At 44.1% G+C, this 16786-nt stretch overlaps 2 protein-coding genes across 2 annotated transcripts; both read left to right on the forward strand.

Moving 5' to 3' along the window:
• Nucleotides 1–3371: 3371 nt before the first annotated feature.
• Nucleotides 3372–4768, forward strand: LOC311009051 (C-type isolectin Sp-CL4-like; the record flags this gene model as incomplete). The annotated part of the gene is made up of 5 exons (XM_084003024.1): nt 3372–3444; nt 3518–3645; nt 3724–3855; nt 4013–4121; nt 4701–4768. The coding sequence occupies 5 exons, from the start codon at nt 3372–3374 to the stop codon at nt 4766–4768; spliced, it is 510 nt and encodes a 169-aa protein (XP_083859150.1).
• Nucleotides 4769–10183: 5415 nt separating this feature from the next.
• On the forward strand, nt 10184–11580 carry LOC311009053 (C-type isolectin Sp-CL4-like; the record flags this gene model as incomplete). The annotated part of the gene is made up of 5 exons (XM_084003026.1): nt 10184–10256; nt 10330–10457; nt 10536–10667; nt 10825–10933; nt 11513–11580. 5 exons carry the CDS (start codon nt 10184–10186, stop codon nt 11578–11580), a joined length of 510 nt encoding a protein of 169 aa, XP_083859152.1.
• Nucleotides 11581–16786: the final 5206 nt, after the last annotated feature.

Genomic DNA, 16786 nt, shown 5'->3' on the forward strand with positions numbered 1-16786 from the left:
TTTAGTTTAATAACTGACCACAAGCCCCTCCTTGCCACTTTGGGACCTAAGTCTTAAATACCCCCACTAGCCGCCTTGGAATGCAGTGATGGGCGCTGCGACTGATGGCTTATGACTACAGTATAGAATAGAGAACGTCAGCAGAGAATGCAAAAGCAGATGCATTATCTAGACTGCAGGCTACAGAGATTGCACAGAGTACTCTCAAGGACCCAGACCTATGCAAGGTACTGGAGCTGACTCAGTCCGGATGGCCGAGTCATATCAAGGGTGAGAGACTGAAACCATACTTCACCAGAAAGAATGAACTGTCTGTGGAACAAGGATGTATTCTGTGGGGAATTCGAGTTATCATTCCACCAGCACACAGAGAGCGACTACTGCATGATCTACACCAAGGGCACCCTGGAGGGTGCAAGATGAAGGCCTTGGCCAGGAGCTACTTGTGGTGGACAGTGAAATAGAACATGCATTACAGCAATGTGATGCATGTCAGAGTGTGAGGAAACTACCAGCAGCAGCACCACTACACTGCTGGCAGTGGCCAACTAGGGTGTGGCAGAGGATACATATTGACTTTGCAGAAAAGGATCAACACCACTTCTTAGTATTAGTGGACAGTGATTCGAAATGGCTCGAGGTAATTCCAATGACAATCACCACAGCCGCCAAAACAATTGAGGTGTTGCGGAACATCTTTTCTTCCTACGGTCTCCCTGAAGAGATTGTTTCTGACAACGGTCCTCAATTTATCTCACAGGAGTACAAGACATTCCTGCGAAGTAACGGCATAAAGCAGACTTTGGTACCAACCTACCATCCCGTGTCTAATGTTGCTGCAGAGCGAGCAGTTCAGACAGTGAAAGCATCACTCCTGAAACAAGTGCCTGATGAAAAGAAACAAAAGGTCACTATAACAATGCAGCATAGGCTAGCCAGCTTCCTGATGTCATACAGGAGTACACCACACAGCTGAACTGTTCCTCAAACGTCAGATCAGGACCAGGTTCAGCTTACTGAAACCAGATCTTGCTCGAGTGGTGGAAGCCAAACAACAAAAACAGACTACCATGATCAAACCGCTTCCAAGCTGAGACATCTGTCTGAGGGTGACCCAGTCCTGATCCGAAACTACGAGGAGGAAAGGAGAGGTGGACGAAAGGAACAGTGGAACAGAGACTTGGACCAGTCACCAACCTGGTGTGGAACGGAGTGAGCCCACACTTAGTCCACATCGACCATCTGCTGTACAACCGACCGTCCAGTCCAGAGACATCAGAGTTTCCGGATGAGCAGTTGGACGTCACCAACAACTACCCTGCAGTGGTTCATGCGGACTTGGAGGGGAAAGGCACACCTGTAGTAGTAGGTGGTAGCCTGTACTCACCTGAAGCGACCCCGTTGCTGGCTAAAGAGATGCTTGCAACACCTTCACCAGGCTCACTGGCCTGTGACAAGGCAGTGACACCGGCCAACCGAGCAGCCAGTTCCCCAGAGGTGCTGGGGTGCAGGTACTCTTTGAGAGAAAGAGTACCTCCTAAAGGACTGACCTTGTGACCCTGTGGAATATTGTTCCTAAAGCAAAAGAGTTCCTGTTCATACAAAAATGTGAAAAAGTGTTCCTGAGACTGAAATGTAAAAGAGCAAGTATGGGTTTAATGGTTTGTGTCAGCAGTAATGATTTAGCTATGAGTTGATTATTAATTAATGGGAACTTCATACTTTAAGGGGAAGGAGTGTAGTATATTGATACTATAACTGCATAGCTGTGCAATGTGATATCATTTGTAGTCAGACACCGCCATCTAGTGGTTACTTAGTTATGCTGCAATGACCGGATGTTGACTGTGTTTTGGTAGTCTGAGAGTTGCAATAAAGGAGTGCAGACGTGTACAAGTTGGTCTCCGTGTTCCTTTAGTGTTATGGATATATTAGCAGTGTCATATTAGTACAAAGTTATTACAGGATGAACAGAACGTGCAGCTGTTTCCACCATAAAGGATGTCTTTTAGCTTTGTGCACATCTTTGACACACAGTTTGATACATTAACATGGCAGCACCTCAATAAATAATACAAATTTTGTGTGTGTGTGTGTGTGTGTGAAACCGGGTTCAGCTCTTTCTCAACTCCCTGACCCAGGCGTGGCTCCACAGAGAGCAGAGGTGACCCTCTTTTATTTTCAGACTGCCCATTAAAAAGTCTGTATCTGTCAAGATAAAGTCTGCTGAGCTCAGTTTGGGTGAGTGGCATCGCTTCTGGAGTAGAAACTGTTCAAATATCTAACAAACACTTTAAGTGCTATCTAATTCAATATGTAAGTATGATATTACAGCTAGAAGCCATCAATAAGAACCATCAAAGCTAGTTTGCTTTGGCAGCACTAGATACTTAAAGTCAAAGGGAGGGGATGGCAAATACCATTCTGCATGAGCGATGAGTTCATTGAGTTTACTGAGTCCGTACATTTACAAGCAGATGCCCCGATACGGACACAGGAAAGACGAAATACACAAGAAATGAATGAGATAACCAGACACAGGTGGGCAGACATGAGGGCAGGCTGAAAACTGATCGACCTTATTTGGAGTGTTGATGGAGCAGCTACAATGTTAGCATAGCCTTGCACCCCTCAACCAGACTCCATTCAGAAAACAAGCATTTAAAAAGATGTTTGCTTGTCGTCTTGCAGACAGACCTCACAAACCACGACTTCAGACTTTTTACAAATTGCCGTCATCATGTAGTTACTTCTGCATCCTTCTTATCTGTTTATTTATTTCAGCCATATAAACGGTAACACAGCTAAACACAAATGCTTCGGCAAATAAACACAACTGATCCTGCATTAAAAGTCATGCGTGTAATGCAAGAAAAAAATTTGCTACTCCTATTGGTGTGAATGCAACTTTACAGTTACGACGACTAAAAGCTAAAGAGTTTCAGCAATGTTTTTTCTTTCACACACCTTCAAGAAGAGTCAGTTGCATAAGTATACTTTCTCCCTGTGTTTATTCTCATGATTTAACATAATAAAACAAGACATTTGTTGATATTGGCAGAAGATTAAAATGTCCACAGGTCATGAGTTGGAAGTTTAAAAGTGGGTGGAAGTGCCTTCTGACAATCTGACAGAGGAGCAACGAGAATCCTGAACACATCTGTGGTGAGCCTCATCTTCTTCTTCTCTCTCTGTTTCAGGAGATCAGAAACAGGCCAACGAGCTGAGGTTCTCGGGGTCCATGACTGAATTACAGTAAGATGCTGGAGCTGATGTGTGACTGATTCCCGAGGGATGAATGAAGTGTACTTCTGATTCTTTTCAGATCATATCTCATTTTCGGAGCACTAAGACTTAGCGAGGCCTGAGCCATGCATCCAGCTGTGGTAACTACTGTCCTGCTGTTGGTGGGCATCCTGATCACGTCGACAGCCGATCTCAGCAGTAAGTACCACATCATCAACCAACACATCACCACAACCAAAACCTTGTCATTAACGCATGTGTTCTCCCACAGCCGATGGACTTAATTGGACATGTGAGAATATGTACAAAGGGGAAGAATGTGGTGACGGATGGATGCGCATTGATGCGGGTCGCTGTATCAAATACTTCCCAGAGGAAAAGACTTTCGCTGAGGCAAAGGTCAGAAACAGAAAATAAATCTATCTGTTATGATAAAGTCCTGGTGAAGACTAACACTTATATCCATTGTGATTTCAGGAACACTGCGAAGGGTTAGCGAGTAAACTGGTCTCAATCCACGGTCTCGTCCAGATGACAGAAGCGCTTTGCACCAGCCTGCGTGCCAGCAGCGATCGCCAGGATTTTTGGATTGGGACCATAAGATCAGGGGTAAGCAGTGAAACACCTCATTGTGATCAGAGATAAGACAGCCTGGCTGGTGAGTGAACTGACCGATGGATGAATGTGAGGAAGACCCTGATGGACGATACATAGAGGAGTATGTGGGTCACATGTCACCACTGAATCTCCACTTTGTGTTTTTCAGGATGACTTTGTAAACATCGATGGATCTGACTTTGACTTCAGCGTATGGTACGAATATCAGCCAGACAACTTTCAAGGAGCAGAGGACTGCGTCGAGGTGAACCACAAAGGTAAGGAAATATGGAGGTTGTACTTCTAAGAATGGGTGGAAGCAAAACATTCACAATGGAGTTTGAGAAAAATCTGAAAGACGGAATAATTCAAACGTGATGCAAAGAACAACGGGTATCATGCTGACAGATTCATTTCTAAGTTGCATGTGCCTGATATGACATGATTGAGCCCATGGGTGTTGGTGTTGTATGAGGGTAGGACAAGTCCCATCCACTTTGTAAAATCATTACTTTGGATCAGCCCCTTCTATCAAAAGTCAGCGCATCCAGCGCTATTTTCAGTTTCAGTCCCTTGTAAGGGGGTTCCCCGTTTTGAGAACTGAACTGGTCCTCCACATGGATTCCCCTTAAATTGTCCCGGCCACATGTTTTTCTATTTGTATATGAAAGACGTTGCTCATAGTGACGAACCTACAGGGAATGATTACACAATTCTGCAGCCCCCTCAGGTCTACGCAGCAAACAGCAGACACACACAGTTAGAAGGAAGTAAAGCAGCTGACAACAGAGTGAATGTTGGACTTACACCAGGTGACCACACGACCAATGGGATGTTTTCTCTTGTATGTTCTCCAGACTGGGGATGGTGGAACGACGACAACTGCGACGACAAGAATAGCTTCATGTGCGCTAAGGTCATGTGATCATCGCCAGCTGGTGTTTGGTTTTCATTCTAAATCGGTGTCGCCATCTACAGACGATCAGCTGTGCTGCAGGTGGACCCATGTGTTTTATGATAACCGCTGCAAACACAAGCTCTTACATTTACTGCAATAAACGCTTCAGCATTCATGTTCCTGAGTCCTGTTTTACTTGTTCATGGTTGGTTATATGAGAGTAGAAAGCTGAAACATAATTGTGGCAGTTCTGCAACACATTTCATGGTGGGAGCATTATCGGTGCAATAATGTCAAAAATGTACTCGAACAAAAGAAAGAAACCTTCTGGTACTGACCAAGTATAGATTATAGAAGCTTTAAACTCCAAATTTGTTATCCTGTTGGTCACATACATCTTGACCTGAAACAACACATCCCTCACTTTAGATTGTGGTTTAGCAATGCCATCGGTGGGCAGGTGGCGGAGTGGTTCGAGCGCATGCCATGTATGCACGTACGATATGCAGCTTACCCTGGTTTGTATCCCGGCCGGAGGTCCTTAGCTGCATTTCACGCCCCCCTGACTTGCCTATCCGTCCATTGCTAATAAAGGCATCTAAGCCTGAAAAAATCGTTAAAAAGAAATACCATAAATTTGGCAAAGAAAATGTAATGTGTACAATATTATTAGAACTGTTTGAGATAAAGCAACACAGAACTATACACATTTATGACGCAACAGCTTCTTTTAATGCTTGAGCCTTTTATTCTTGCATTTTCTTTGCCAAAAGCATAGAAAATGCTAACATGCATGGTGGTGCATGAAGCTAACGGTGCAGCATGGCCATGTTCATCAGAAATCTCGGCGAGTACAAGGAAGGTCAAGAAGACTTTGAGTCATACCTCGAGAGGTTTGAGCAATGGATGATCGTAAACGAAGTGGAGGAAGGTAAACAGGCCAACGTTTTCCTGTCTGTAATAGGTGCAGAAGCCTATGGACTGTTAGGTGGCCTCGCATATGAAGTGCTGAGAGCACAACTATCATCCCATTACAAGCCCAAGCCACTAGTTATCATGGAAAGGTATAAATTCCAAAAATGGAATCAGCAAGAAAATGAGTCCGTGTCGGATTATGTTGTAGCGTTGAAGCAGCTATCCACACATTGTGAATTTGGTCCCCATTTAGACGAAGCACTGAGGGACAGATTTGTTAGTGGATTGAAGGTGGAGGCTACTCAGTGAAAGTGCTTATTGAACAAAATCTGACATTTGCAAAAGCATTTGAATTGTCTTTATCAATGGAAATAGCATAAAAGAATACGTTGGAGTTCGCCAGCAAAATGAAAGGACCTGCCACGGTGAATAGGATCGACAAAAAGAGAACAAAGGGTGCGTGGAAAAGCAAGCCAGCCAACAGCGAGTGGAAAAGCAAAGCCCCAAGTGATAATTCCAGGCCACAGAGGACAGAAAATCACCAGCCCTTTTACAGATGTGGCGGTAGAAATCATACAGTGCAAGTATGTAGGTACAAAACAGAGACATGCCACAAGTGTTCAAAGGTAGGACACATAGCAAGGATGTGTAAAACTAAACAGGGACTTAAACAGTATGTTGCTGAAAGTAGAAGTCTAAATGAGACAGCAGGAAATGGAGATGATGAACTGTTTGGGTCATATCCCTTGAATGCCTTGTATCCCACATATATTGTTGGAAATTGAAAAAAGGAAATTACAGTAAATGTCCAATTAGAAGGAACTCCTCTAGAGATGCAGCTTGACACAGGAGCTGCTGTAACACTTGTTTCTGAAATAGTGTATTAGAAACATCTCTCTCATCTGCCACTGAAAGGAAGTAAAGTGCTCTGTCAGCCTTTTCCGGTGAAAACATTCCCTTGATGGGACAAGAGATTGTCAGTACGAAATATGGGAACCAGAGAGGAGATTTACCTCTAGTGATCGTGAAGGGTGACAGACCAGCCCTCCTTGGCCATAACTGGCTCAACAACTTCAAACTAGACTGGACAAGGAGGCTTTGTCCATAATATTTGGCGTGACCAAATTTTCAGAAATACTTGTATGGCCTGAACTGAACTGTAAGTTTAGTTTAATAACTGACCACAAGCCCCTCCTTGCCACTTTGGGACCTAAGTCTTAAATACCCCCACTAGCCGCCTTGGAATGCAGTGATGGGCGCTGCGACTGATGGCTTATGACTACAGTATAGAATAGAGAACGTCAGCAGAGAATGCAAAAGCAGATGCATTATCTAGACTGCAGGCTACAGAGATTGCACAGAGTACTCTCAAGGACCCAGACCTATGCAAGGTACTGGAGCTGACTCAGTCCGGATGGCCGAGTCATATCAAGGGTGAGAGACTGAAACCATACTTCACCAGAAAGAATGAACTGTCTGTGGAACAAGGATGTATTCTGTGGGGAATTCGAGTTATCATTCCACCAGCACACAGAGAGCGACTACTGCATGATCTACACCAAGGGCACCCTGGAGGGTGCAAGATGAAGGCCTTGGCCAGGAGCTACTTGTGGTGGACAGTGAAATAGAACATGCATTACAGCAATGTGATGCATGTCAGAGTGTGAGGAAACTACCAGCAGCAGCACCACTACACTGCTGGCAGTGGCCAACTAGGGTGTGGCAGAGGATACATATTGACTTTGCAGAAAAGGATCAACACCACTTCTTAGTATTAGTGGACAGTGATTCGAAATGGCTCGAGGTAATTCCAATGACAATCACCACAGCCGCCAAAACAATTGAGGTGTTGCGGAACATCTTTTCTTCCTACGGTCTCCCTGAAGAGATTGTTTCTGACAACGGTCCTCAATTTATCTCACAGGAGTACAAGACATTCCTGCGAAGTAACGGCATAAAGCAGACTTTGGTACCAACCTACCATCCCGTGTCTAATGTTGCTGCAGAGCGAGCAGTTCAGACAGTGAAAGCATCACTCCTGAAACAAGTGCCTGATGAAAAGAAACAAAAGGTCACTATAACAATGCAGCATAGGCTAGCCAGCTTCCTGATGTCATACAGGAGTACACCACACAGCTGAACTGTTCCTCAAACGTCAGATCAGGACCAGGTTCAGCTTACTGAAACCAGATCTTGCTCGAGTGGTGGAAGCCAAACAACAAAAACAGACTACCATGATCAAACCGCTTCCAAGCTGAGACATCTGTCTGAGGGTGACCCAGTCCTGATCCGAAACTACGAGGAGGAAAGGAGAGGTGGACGAAAGGAACAGTGGAACAGAGACTTGGACCAGTCACCAACCTGGTGTGGAACGGAGTGAGCCCACACTTAGTCCACATCGACCATCTGCTGTACAACCGACCGTCCAGTCCAGAGACATCAGAGTTTCCGGATGAGCAGTTGGACGTCACCAACAACTACCCTGCAGTGGTTCATGCGGACTTGGAGGGGAAAGGCACACCTGTAGTAGTAGGTGGTAGCCTGTACTCACCTGAAGCGACCCCGTTGCTGGCTAAAGAGATGCTTGCAACACCTTCACCAGGCTCACTGGCCTGTGACAAGGCAGTGACACCGGCCAACCGAGCAGCCAGTTCCCCAGAGGTGCTGGGGTGCAGGTACTCTTTGAGAGAAAGAGTACCTCCTAAAGGACTGACCTTGTGACCCTGTGGAATATTGTTCCTAAAGCAAAAGAGTTCCTGTTCATACAAAAATGTGAAAAAGTGTTCCTGAGACTGAAATGTAAAAGAGCAAGTATGGGTTTAATGGTTTGTGTCAGCAGTAATGATTTAGCTATGAGTTGATTATTAATTAATGGGAACTTCATACTTTAAGGGGAAGGAGTGTAGTATATTGATACTATAACTGCATAGCTGTGCAATGTGATATCATTTGTAGTCAGACACCGCCATCTAGTGGTTACTTAGTTATGCTGCAATGACCGGATGTTGACTGTGTTTTGGTAGTCTGAGAGTTGCAATAAAGGAGTGCAGACGTGTACAAGTTGGTCTCCGTGTTCCTTTAGTGTTATGGATATATTAGCAGTGTCATATTAGTACAAAGTTATTACAGGATGAACAGAACGTGCAGCTGTTTCCACCATAAAGGATGTCTTTTAGCTTTGTGCACATCTTTGACACACAGTTTGATACATTAACATGGCAGCACCTCAATAAATAATACAAATTGTGTGTGTGTGTGTGAAACCGGGTTCAGCTCTTTCTCAACTCCCTGACCCAGGTGTGGCTCCACAGAGAGCAGAGGTGACCCTCTTTTATTTTCAGACTGCCCATTAAAAAGTCTGTATCTGTCAAGATAAAGTCTGCTGAGCTCAGTTTGGGTGAGTGGCATCGCTTCTGGAGTAGAAACTGTTCAAATATCTAACAAACACTTTAAGTGCTATCTAATTCAATATGTAAGTATGATATTACAGCTAAAAGCCATCAATAAGAACCATCAAAGCTAGTTTGCTTTGGCAGCACTAGATACTTAAAGTCAAAGGGAGGGGATGGCAAATACCATTCTGCATGAGCGATGAGTTCATTGAGTTTACTGAGTCCGTACATTTACAAGCAGATGCCCCGATACGGACACAGGAAAGACGAAATACACAAGAAATGAATGAGATAACCAGACACAGGTGGGCAGACATGAGGGCAGGCTGAAAACTGATCGACCTTATTTGGAGTGTTGATGGAGCAGCTACAATGTTAGCATAGCCTTGCACCCCTCAACCAGACTCCATTCAGAAAACAAGCATTTAAAAAGATGTTTGCTTGTCGTCTTGCAGACAGACCTCACAAACCACGACTTCAGACTTTTTACAAATTGCCGTCATCATGTAGTTACTTCTGCATCCTTCTTATCTGTTTATTTATTTCAGCCATATAAACGGTAACACAGCTAAATACAAATGCTTCGGCAAATAAACACAACTGATCCTGCATTAAAAGTCATGCGTGTAATGCAAGAAAAAATTTTGCTACTCCTATTGGTGTGAATGCAACTTTACAGTTACGACGACTAAAAGCTAAAGAGTTTCAGCAATGTTTTTTCTTTCACACACCTTCAAGAAGAGTCAGTTGCATAAGTATACTTTCTCCCTGTGTTTATTCTCATGATTTAACATAATAAAACAAGACATTTGTTGATATTGGCAGAAGATTAAAATGTCCACAGGTCATGAGTTGGAAGTTTAAAAGTGGGTGGAAGTGCCTTCTGACAATCTGACAGAGGAGCAACGAGAATCCTGAACACATCTGTGGTGAGCCTCATCTTCTTCTTCTCTCTCTGTTTCAGGAGATCAGAAACAGGCCAACGAGCTGAGGTTCTCGGGGTCCATGACTGAATTACAGTAAGATGCTGGAGCTGATGTGTGACTGATTCCCGAGGGATGAATGAAGTGTACTTCTGATTCTTTTCAGATCATATCTCATTTTCGGAGCACTAAGACTTAGCGAGGCCTGAGCCATGCATCCAGCTGTGGTAACTACTGTCCTGCTGTTGGTGGGCATCCTGATCACGTCGACAGCCGATCTCAGCAGTAAGTACCACATCATCAACCAACACATCACCACAACCAAAACCTTGTCATTAACGCATGTGTTCTCCCACAGCCGATGGACTTAATTGGACATGTGAGAATATGTACAAAGGGGAAGAATGTGGTGACGGATGGATGCGCATTGATGCGGGTCGCTGTATCAAATACTTCCCAGAGGAAAAGACTTTCGCTGAGGCAAAGGTCAGAAACAGAAAATAAATCTATCTGTTATGATAAAGTCCTGGTGAAGACTAACACTTATATCCATTGTGATTTCAGGAACACTGCGAAGGGTTAGCGAGTAAACTGGTCTCAATCCACGGTCTCGTCCAGATGACAGAAGCGCTTTGCACCAGCCTGCGTGCCAGCAGCGATCGCCAGGATTTTTGGATTGGGACCATAAGATCAGGGGTAAGCAGTGAAACACCTCATTGTGATCAGAGATAAGACAGCCTGGCTGGTGAGTGAACTGACCGATGGATGAATGTGAGGAAGACCCTGATGGACGATACATAGAGGAGTATGTGGGTCACATGTCACCACTGATTCTCCACTTTGTGTTTTTCAGGATGACTTTGTAAACATCGATGGATCTGACTTTGACTTCAGCGTATGGTACGAATATCAGCCAGACAACTTTCAAGGAGCAGAGGACTGCGTCGAGGTGAACCACAAAGGTAAGGAAATATGGAGGTTGTACTTCTAAGAATGGGTGGAAGCAAAACATTCACAATGGAGTTTGAGAAAAATCTGAAAGACGGAATAATTCAAACGTGATGCAAAGAACAACGGGTATCATGCTGACAGATTCATTTCTAAGTTGCATGTGCCTGATATGACATGATTGAGCCCATGGGTGTTGGTGTTGTATGAGGGTAGGACAAGTCCCATCCACTATGTAAAATCATTACTTTGGATCAGCCCCTTCTATCAAAAGTCAGCGCATCCAGCGCTATTTTCAGTTTCAGTCCCTTGTAAGGGGGTTCCCCGTTTTGAGAACTGAACTGGTCCTCCACATGGATTCCCCTTAAATTGTCCCGGCCACATGTTTTTCTATTTGTATATGAAAGACGTTGCTCATAGTGACGAACCTACAGGGAATGATTACACAATTCTGCAGCCCCCTCAGGTCTACGCAGCAAACAGCAGACACACACAGTTAGAAGGAAGTAAAGCAGCTGACAACAGAGTGAATGTTGGACTTACACCAGGTGACCACACGACCAATGGGATGTTTTCTCTTGTATGTTCTCCAGACTGGGGATGGTGGAACGACGACAACTGCGACGACAAGAATAGCTTCATGTGCGCTAAGGTCATGTGATCATCGCCAGCTGGTGTTTGGTTTTCATTCTAAATCGGTGTCGCCATCTACAGACGATCAGCTGTGCTGCAGGTGGACCCATGTGTTTTATGATAACCGCTGCAAACACAAGCTCTTACATTTACTGCAATAAACGCTTCAGCATTCATGTTCCTGAGTCCTGTTTTACTTGTTCATGGTTGGTTATATGAGAGTAGAAAGCTGAAACATAATTGTGGCAGTTCTGCAACACATTTCATGGTGGGAGCATTATCGGTGCAATAATGTCAAAAATGTACTCGAACAAAAGAAAGAAACCTTCTGGTACTGACCAAGTATAGATTATAGAAGCTTTAAACTCCAAATTTGTTATCCTGTTGGTCACATACATCTTGACCTGAAACAACACATCCCTCACTTTAGATTGTGGTTTAGCAATGCCATCGGTGGGCAGGTGGCGGAGTGGTTCGAGCGCATGCCATGTATGCACGTACGATATGCAGCTTACCCTGGTTTGTATCCCGGCCGGAGGTCCTTAGCTGCATTTCACGCCCCCCTGACTTGCCTATCCGTCCATTGCTAATAAAGGCATCTAAGCCTGAAAAAATCGTTAAAAAGAAATACCATAAATTTGGCAAAGAAAATGTAATGTGTACAATATTATTAGAACTGTTTGAGATAAAGCAACACAGAACTATACACATTTATGACGCAACAGCTTCTTTTAATGCTTGAGCCTTTTATTCTTGCATTTTCTTTGCCAAAAGCATAGAAAATGCTAACATGCATGGTGGTGCATGAAGCTAACGGTGCAGCATGGCCATGTTCATCAGAAATCTCGGCGAGTACAAGGAAGGTCAAGAAGACTTTGAGTCATACCTCGAGAGGTTTGAGCAATGGATGATCGTAAACGAAGTGGAGGAAGGTAAACAGGCCAACGTTTTCCTGTCTGTAATAGGTGCAGAAGCCTATGGACTGTTAGGTGGCCTCGCATATGAAGTGCTGAGAGCACAACTATCATCCCATTACAAGCCCAAGCCACTAGTTATCATGGAAAGGTATAAATTCCAAAAATGGAATCAGCAAGAAAATGAGTCCGTGTCGGATTATGTTGTAGCGTTGAAGCAGCTATCCACACATTGTGAATTTGGTCCCCATTTAGACGAAGCACTGAGGGACAGATTTGTTAGTGGATTGAAGGTGGAGGCTACTCAGTGAAAGTGCTTATTGAACAAAATCTGACATTTGCAAAAGCATTTGAATTGTCTTTATCAATGGAAATAGCATAAAAGAATACGTTGGAGTTCGCCAGCAAAATGAAAGGACCTGCCACGGTGAATAGGATCGACAAAAAGAGAACAAAGGGTGCGTGGAAAAGCAAGCCAGCCAACAGCGAGTGGAAAAGCAAAGCCCCAAGTGATAATTCCAGGCCACAGAGGACAGAAAATCACCAGCCCTTTTACAGATGTGGCGGTAGAAATCATACAGTGCAAGTATGTAGGTACAAAACAGAGACATGCCACAAGTGTTCAAAGGTAGGACACATAGCAAGGATGTGTAAAACTAAACAGGGACTTAAACAGTATGTTGCTGAAAGTAGAAGTCTAAATGAGACAGCAGGAAATGGAGATGATGAACTGTTTGGGTCATATCCCTTGAATGCCTTGTATCCCACATATATTGTTGGAAATTGAAAAAAGGAAATTACAGTAAATGTCCAATTAGAAGGAACTCCTCTAGAGATGCAGCTTGACACAGGAGCTGCTGTAACACTTGTTTCTGAAATAGTGTATTAGAAACATCTCTCTCATCTGCCACTGAAAGGAAGTAAAGTGCTCTGTCAGCCTTTTCCGGTGAAAACATTCCCTTGATGGGACAAGAGATTGTCAGTACGAAATATGGGAACCAGAGAGGAGATTTACCTCTAGTGATCGTGAAGGGTGACAGACCAGCCCTCCTTGGCCATAACTGGCTCAACAACTTCAAACTAGACTGGACAAGGAGGCTTTGTCCATAATATTTGGCGTGACCAAATTTTCAGAAATACTTGTATGGCCTGAACTGAACTGTAAGTTTAGTTTAATAACTGACCACAAGCCCCTCCTTGCCACTTTGGGACCTAAGTCTTAAATACCCCCACTAGCCGCCTTGGAATGCAGCGATGGGCGCTGCGACTGATGGCTTATGACTACAGTATAGAATAGAGAACGTCAGCAGAGAATGGAAACGCAGATGCATTATCTAGACTGCAGGCTACAGAGATTGCACAGAGTACTCTCAAGGACCCAGACCTATGCAAGGTACTGGAGCTGACTCAGTCCGGATGGTCGAGTCATATCAAGGGTGAGACACTGAAACCATACTTCGCCAGAAAGAATGAACTGTCTGTGGAACAAGGATGTATTCTGTGGGGAATTCGAGTTATCATTCCACCAGCACACAGAGAGCGACTACTGCATGATCTACACCAAGGGCACCCTGGAGGGTGCAAGATGAAGGTCTTGGCCAGGAGCTACTTGTGGTGGACAGTGAAATAGAACATGCATTACAGCAATGTGATGCATGTCAGAGTGTGAGGAAACTACCAGCAGCAGCACCACTACACTGCTGGCAGTGGCCAACTAGGGTGTGGCAGAGGATACATATTGACTTTGCAGAAAAGGATCAACACCACTTCTTAGTATTAGTGGACAGTGATTCGAAATGGCTCGAGGTAATTCCAATGACAATCACCACAGCCGCCAAAACAATTGAGGTGTTGCGGAACATCTTTTCTTCCTACGGTCTCCCTGAAGAGATTGTTTCTGACAACGGTCCTCAATTTATCTCACAGGAGTACAAGACATTCCTGCGAAGTAACGGCATAAAGCAGACTTTGGTACCAACCTACCATCCCGTGTCTAATGTTGCTGCAGAGCGAGCAGTTCAGACAGTGAAAGCATCACTCCTGAAACAAGTGCCTGATGAAAAGAAACAAAAGGTCACTATAACAATGCAGCATAGGCTAGCCAGCTTCCTGATGTCATACAGGAGTACACCACACAGCTGAACTGTTCCTCAAACGTCAGATCAGGACCAGGTTCAGCTTACTGAAACCAGATCTTGCTCGAGTGGTGGAAGCCAAACAACAAAAACAGACTACCATGATCAAACCGCTTCCAAGCTGAGACATCTGTCTGAGGGTGACCCAGTCCTGATCCGAAACTACGAGGAGGAAAGGAGAGGTGGACGAAAGGAACAGTGGAACAGAGACTTGGACCAGTCACCAACCTGGTGTGGAACGGAGTGAGCCCACACTTAGTCCACATCGACCATCTGCTGTACAACCGACCGTCCAGTCCAGAGACATCAGAGTTTCCGGATGAGCAGTTGGACGTCACCAACAACTACCCTGCAGTGGTTCATGCGGACTTGGAGGGGAAAGGCACACCTGTAGTAGTAGGTGGTAGCCTGTACTCACCTGAAGCGACCCCGTTGCTGGCTAAAGAGATGCTTGCAACACCTTCACCAGGCTCACTGGCCTGTGACAAGGCAGTGACACCGGCCAACCGAGCAGCCAGTTCCCCAGAGGTGCTGGGGTGCAGGTACTCTTTGAGAGAAAGAGTACCTCCTAAAGGACTGACCTTGTGACCCTGTGGAATATTGTTCCTAAAGCAAAAGAGTTCCTGTTCATACAAAAATGTGAAAAAGTGTTCCTGAGACTGAAATGTAAAAGAGCAAGTATGGGTTTAATGGTTTGTGTCAGCAGTAATGATTTAGCTATGAGTTGATTATTAATTAATGGGAACTTCATACTTTAAGGGGAAGGAGTGTAGTATATTGATACTATAACTGCATAGCTGTGCAATGTGATATCATTTGTAGTCAGACACCGCCATCTAGTGGTTACTTAGTTATGCTGCAATGACCGGATGTTGACTGTGTTTTGGTAGTCTGAGAGTTGCAATAAAGGAGTGCAGACGTGTACAAGTTGGTCTCCGTGTTCCTTTAGTGTTATGGATATATTAGCAGTGTCATATTAGTACAAAGTTATTACAGGATGAACAGAACGTGCAGCTGTTTCCACCATAAAGGATGTCTTTTAGCTTTGTGCACATCTTTGACACACAGTTTGATACATTAACATGGCAGCACCTCAATAAATAATACAAATTGTGTGTGTGTGTGTGAAACCGGGTTCAGCTCTTTCTCAACTCCCTGACCCAGGTGTGGCTCCACAGAGAGCAGAGGTGACCCTCTTTTATTTTCAGACTGCCCATTAAAAAGTCTGTATCTGTCAAGATAAAGTCTGCTGAGCTCAGTTTGGGTGAGTGGCATCGCTTCTGGAGTAGAAACTGTTCAAATATCTAACAAACACTTTAAGTGCTATCTAATTCAATATGTAAGTATGATATTACAGCTAGAAGCCATCAATAAGAACCATCAAAGCTAGTTTGCTTTGGCAGCACTAGATACTTAAAGTCAAAGGGAGGGGATGGCAAATACCATTCTGCATGAGCGATGAGTTCATTGAGTTTACTGAGTCCGTACATTTACAAGCAGATGCCCCGATACGAACACAGGAAAGACGAAATACACAAGAAATGAATGAGATAACCAGACACAGGTGGGCAGACATGAGGGCAGGCTGAAAACTGATCGACCTTATTTGGAGTGTTGATGGAGCAGCTACAATGTTAGCATAGCCTTGCACCCCTCAACCAGACTCCATTCAGAAAACAAGCATTTAAAAAGATGTTTGCTTGTTGTCTTGCAGACAGACCTCACAAACCACGACTTCAGACTTTTTACAAATTGCCGTCATCATGTAGTTACTTCTGCATCCTTCTTATCTGTTTATTTATTTCAGCCATATAAACGGTAACACAGCTAAACACAAATGCTTCGGCAAATAAACACAACTGATCCTGCATTAAAAGTCATGCGTGTAATGCAAGAAAAAAATTTGCTACTCCTATTGGTGTGAATGCAACTTTACAGTTACGACGACTAAAAGCTAAAGAGTTTCAGCAATGTTTTTTCTTTCACACACCTTCAAGAAGAGTCAGTTGCATAAGTATACTTTCTCCCTGTGTTTATTCTCATGATTTAACATAATAAAACAAGACATTTGTTGATATTGGCAGAAGATTAAAATGTCCACAGGTCATGAGTTGGAAGTTTAAAAGTGGGTGGAAGTGCCTTCTGACAATCTGACAGAGGAGCAACGAGAATCCTGAACACATCT

The sequence above is a fragment of the Eutrigla gurnardus genome (assembly GCF_963514095.1).
Source record: "Eutrigla gurnardus genome assembly, chromosome: 23".
Taxonomy (NCBI): domain Eukaryota; kingdom Metazoa; phylum Chordata; class Actinopteri; order Perciformes; family Triglidae; genus Eutrigla; species Eutrigla gurnardus.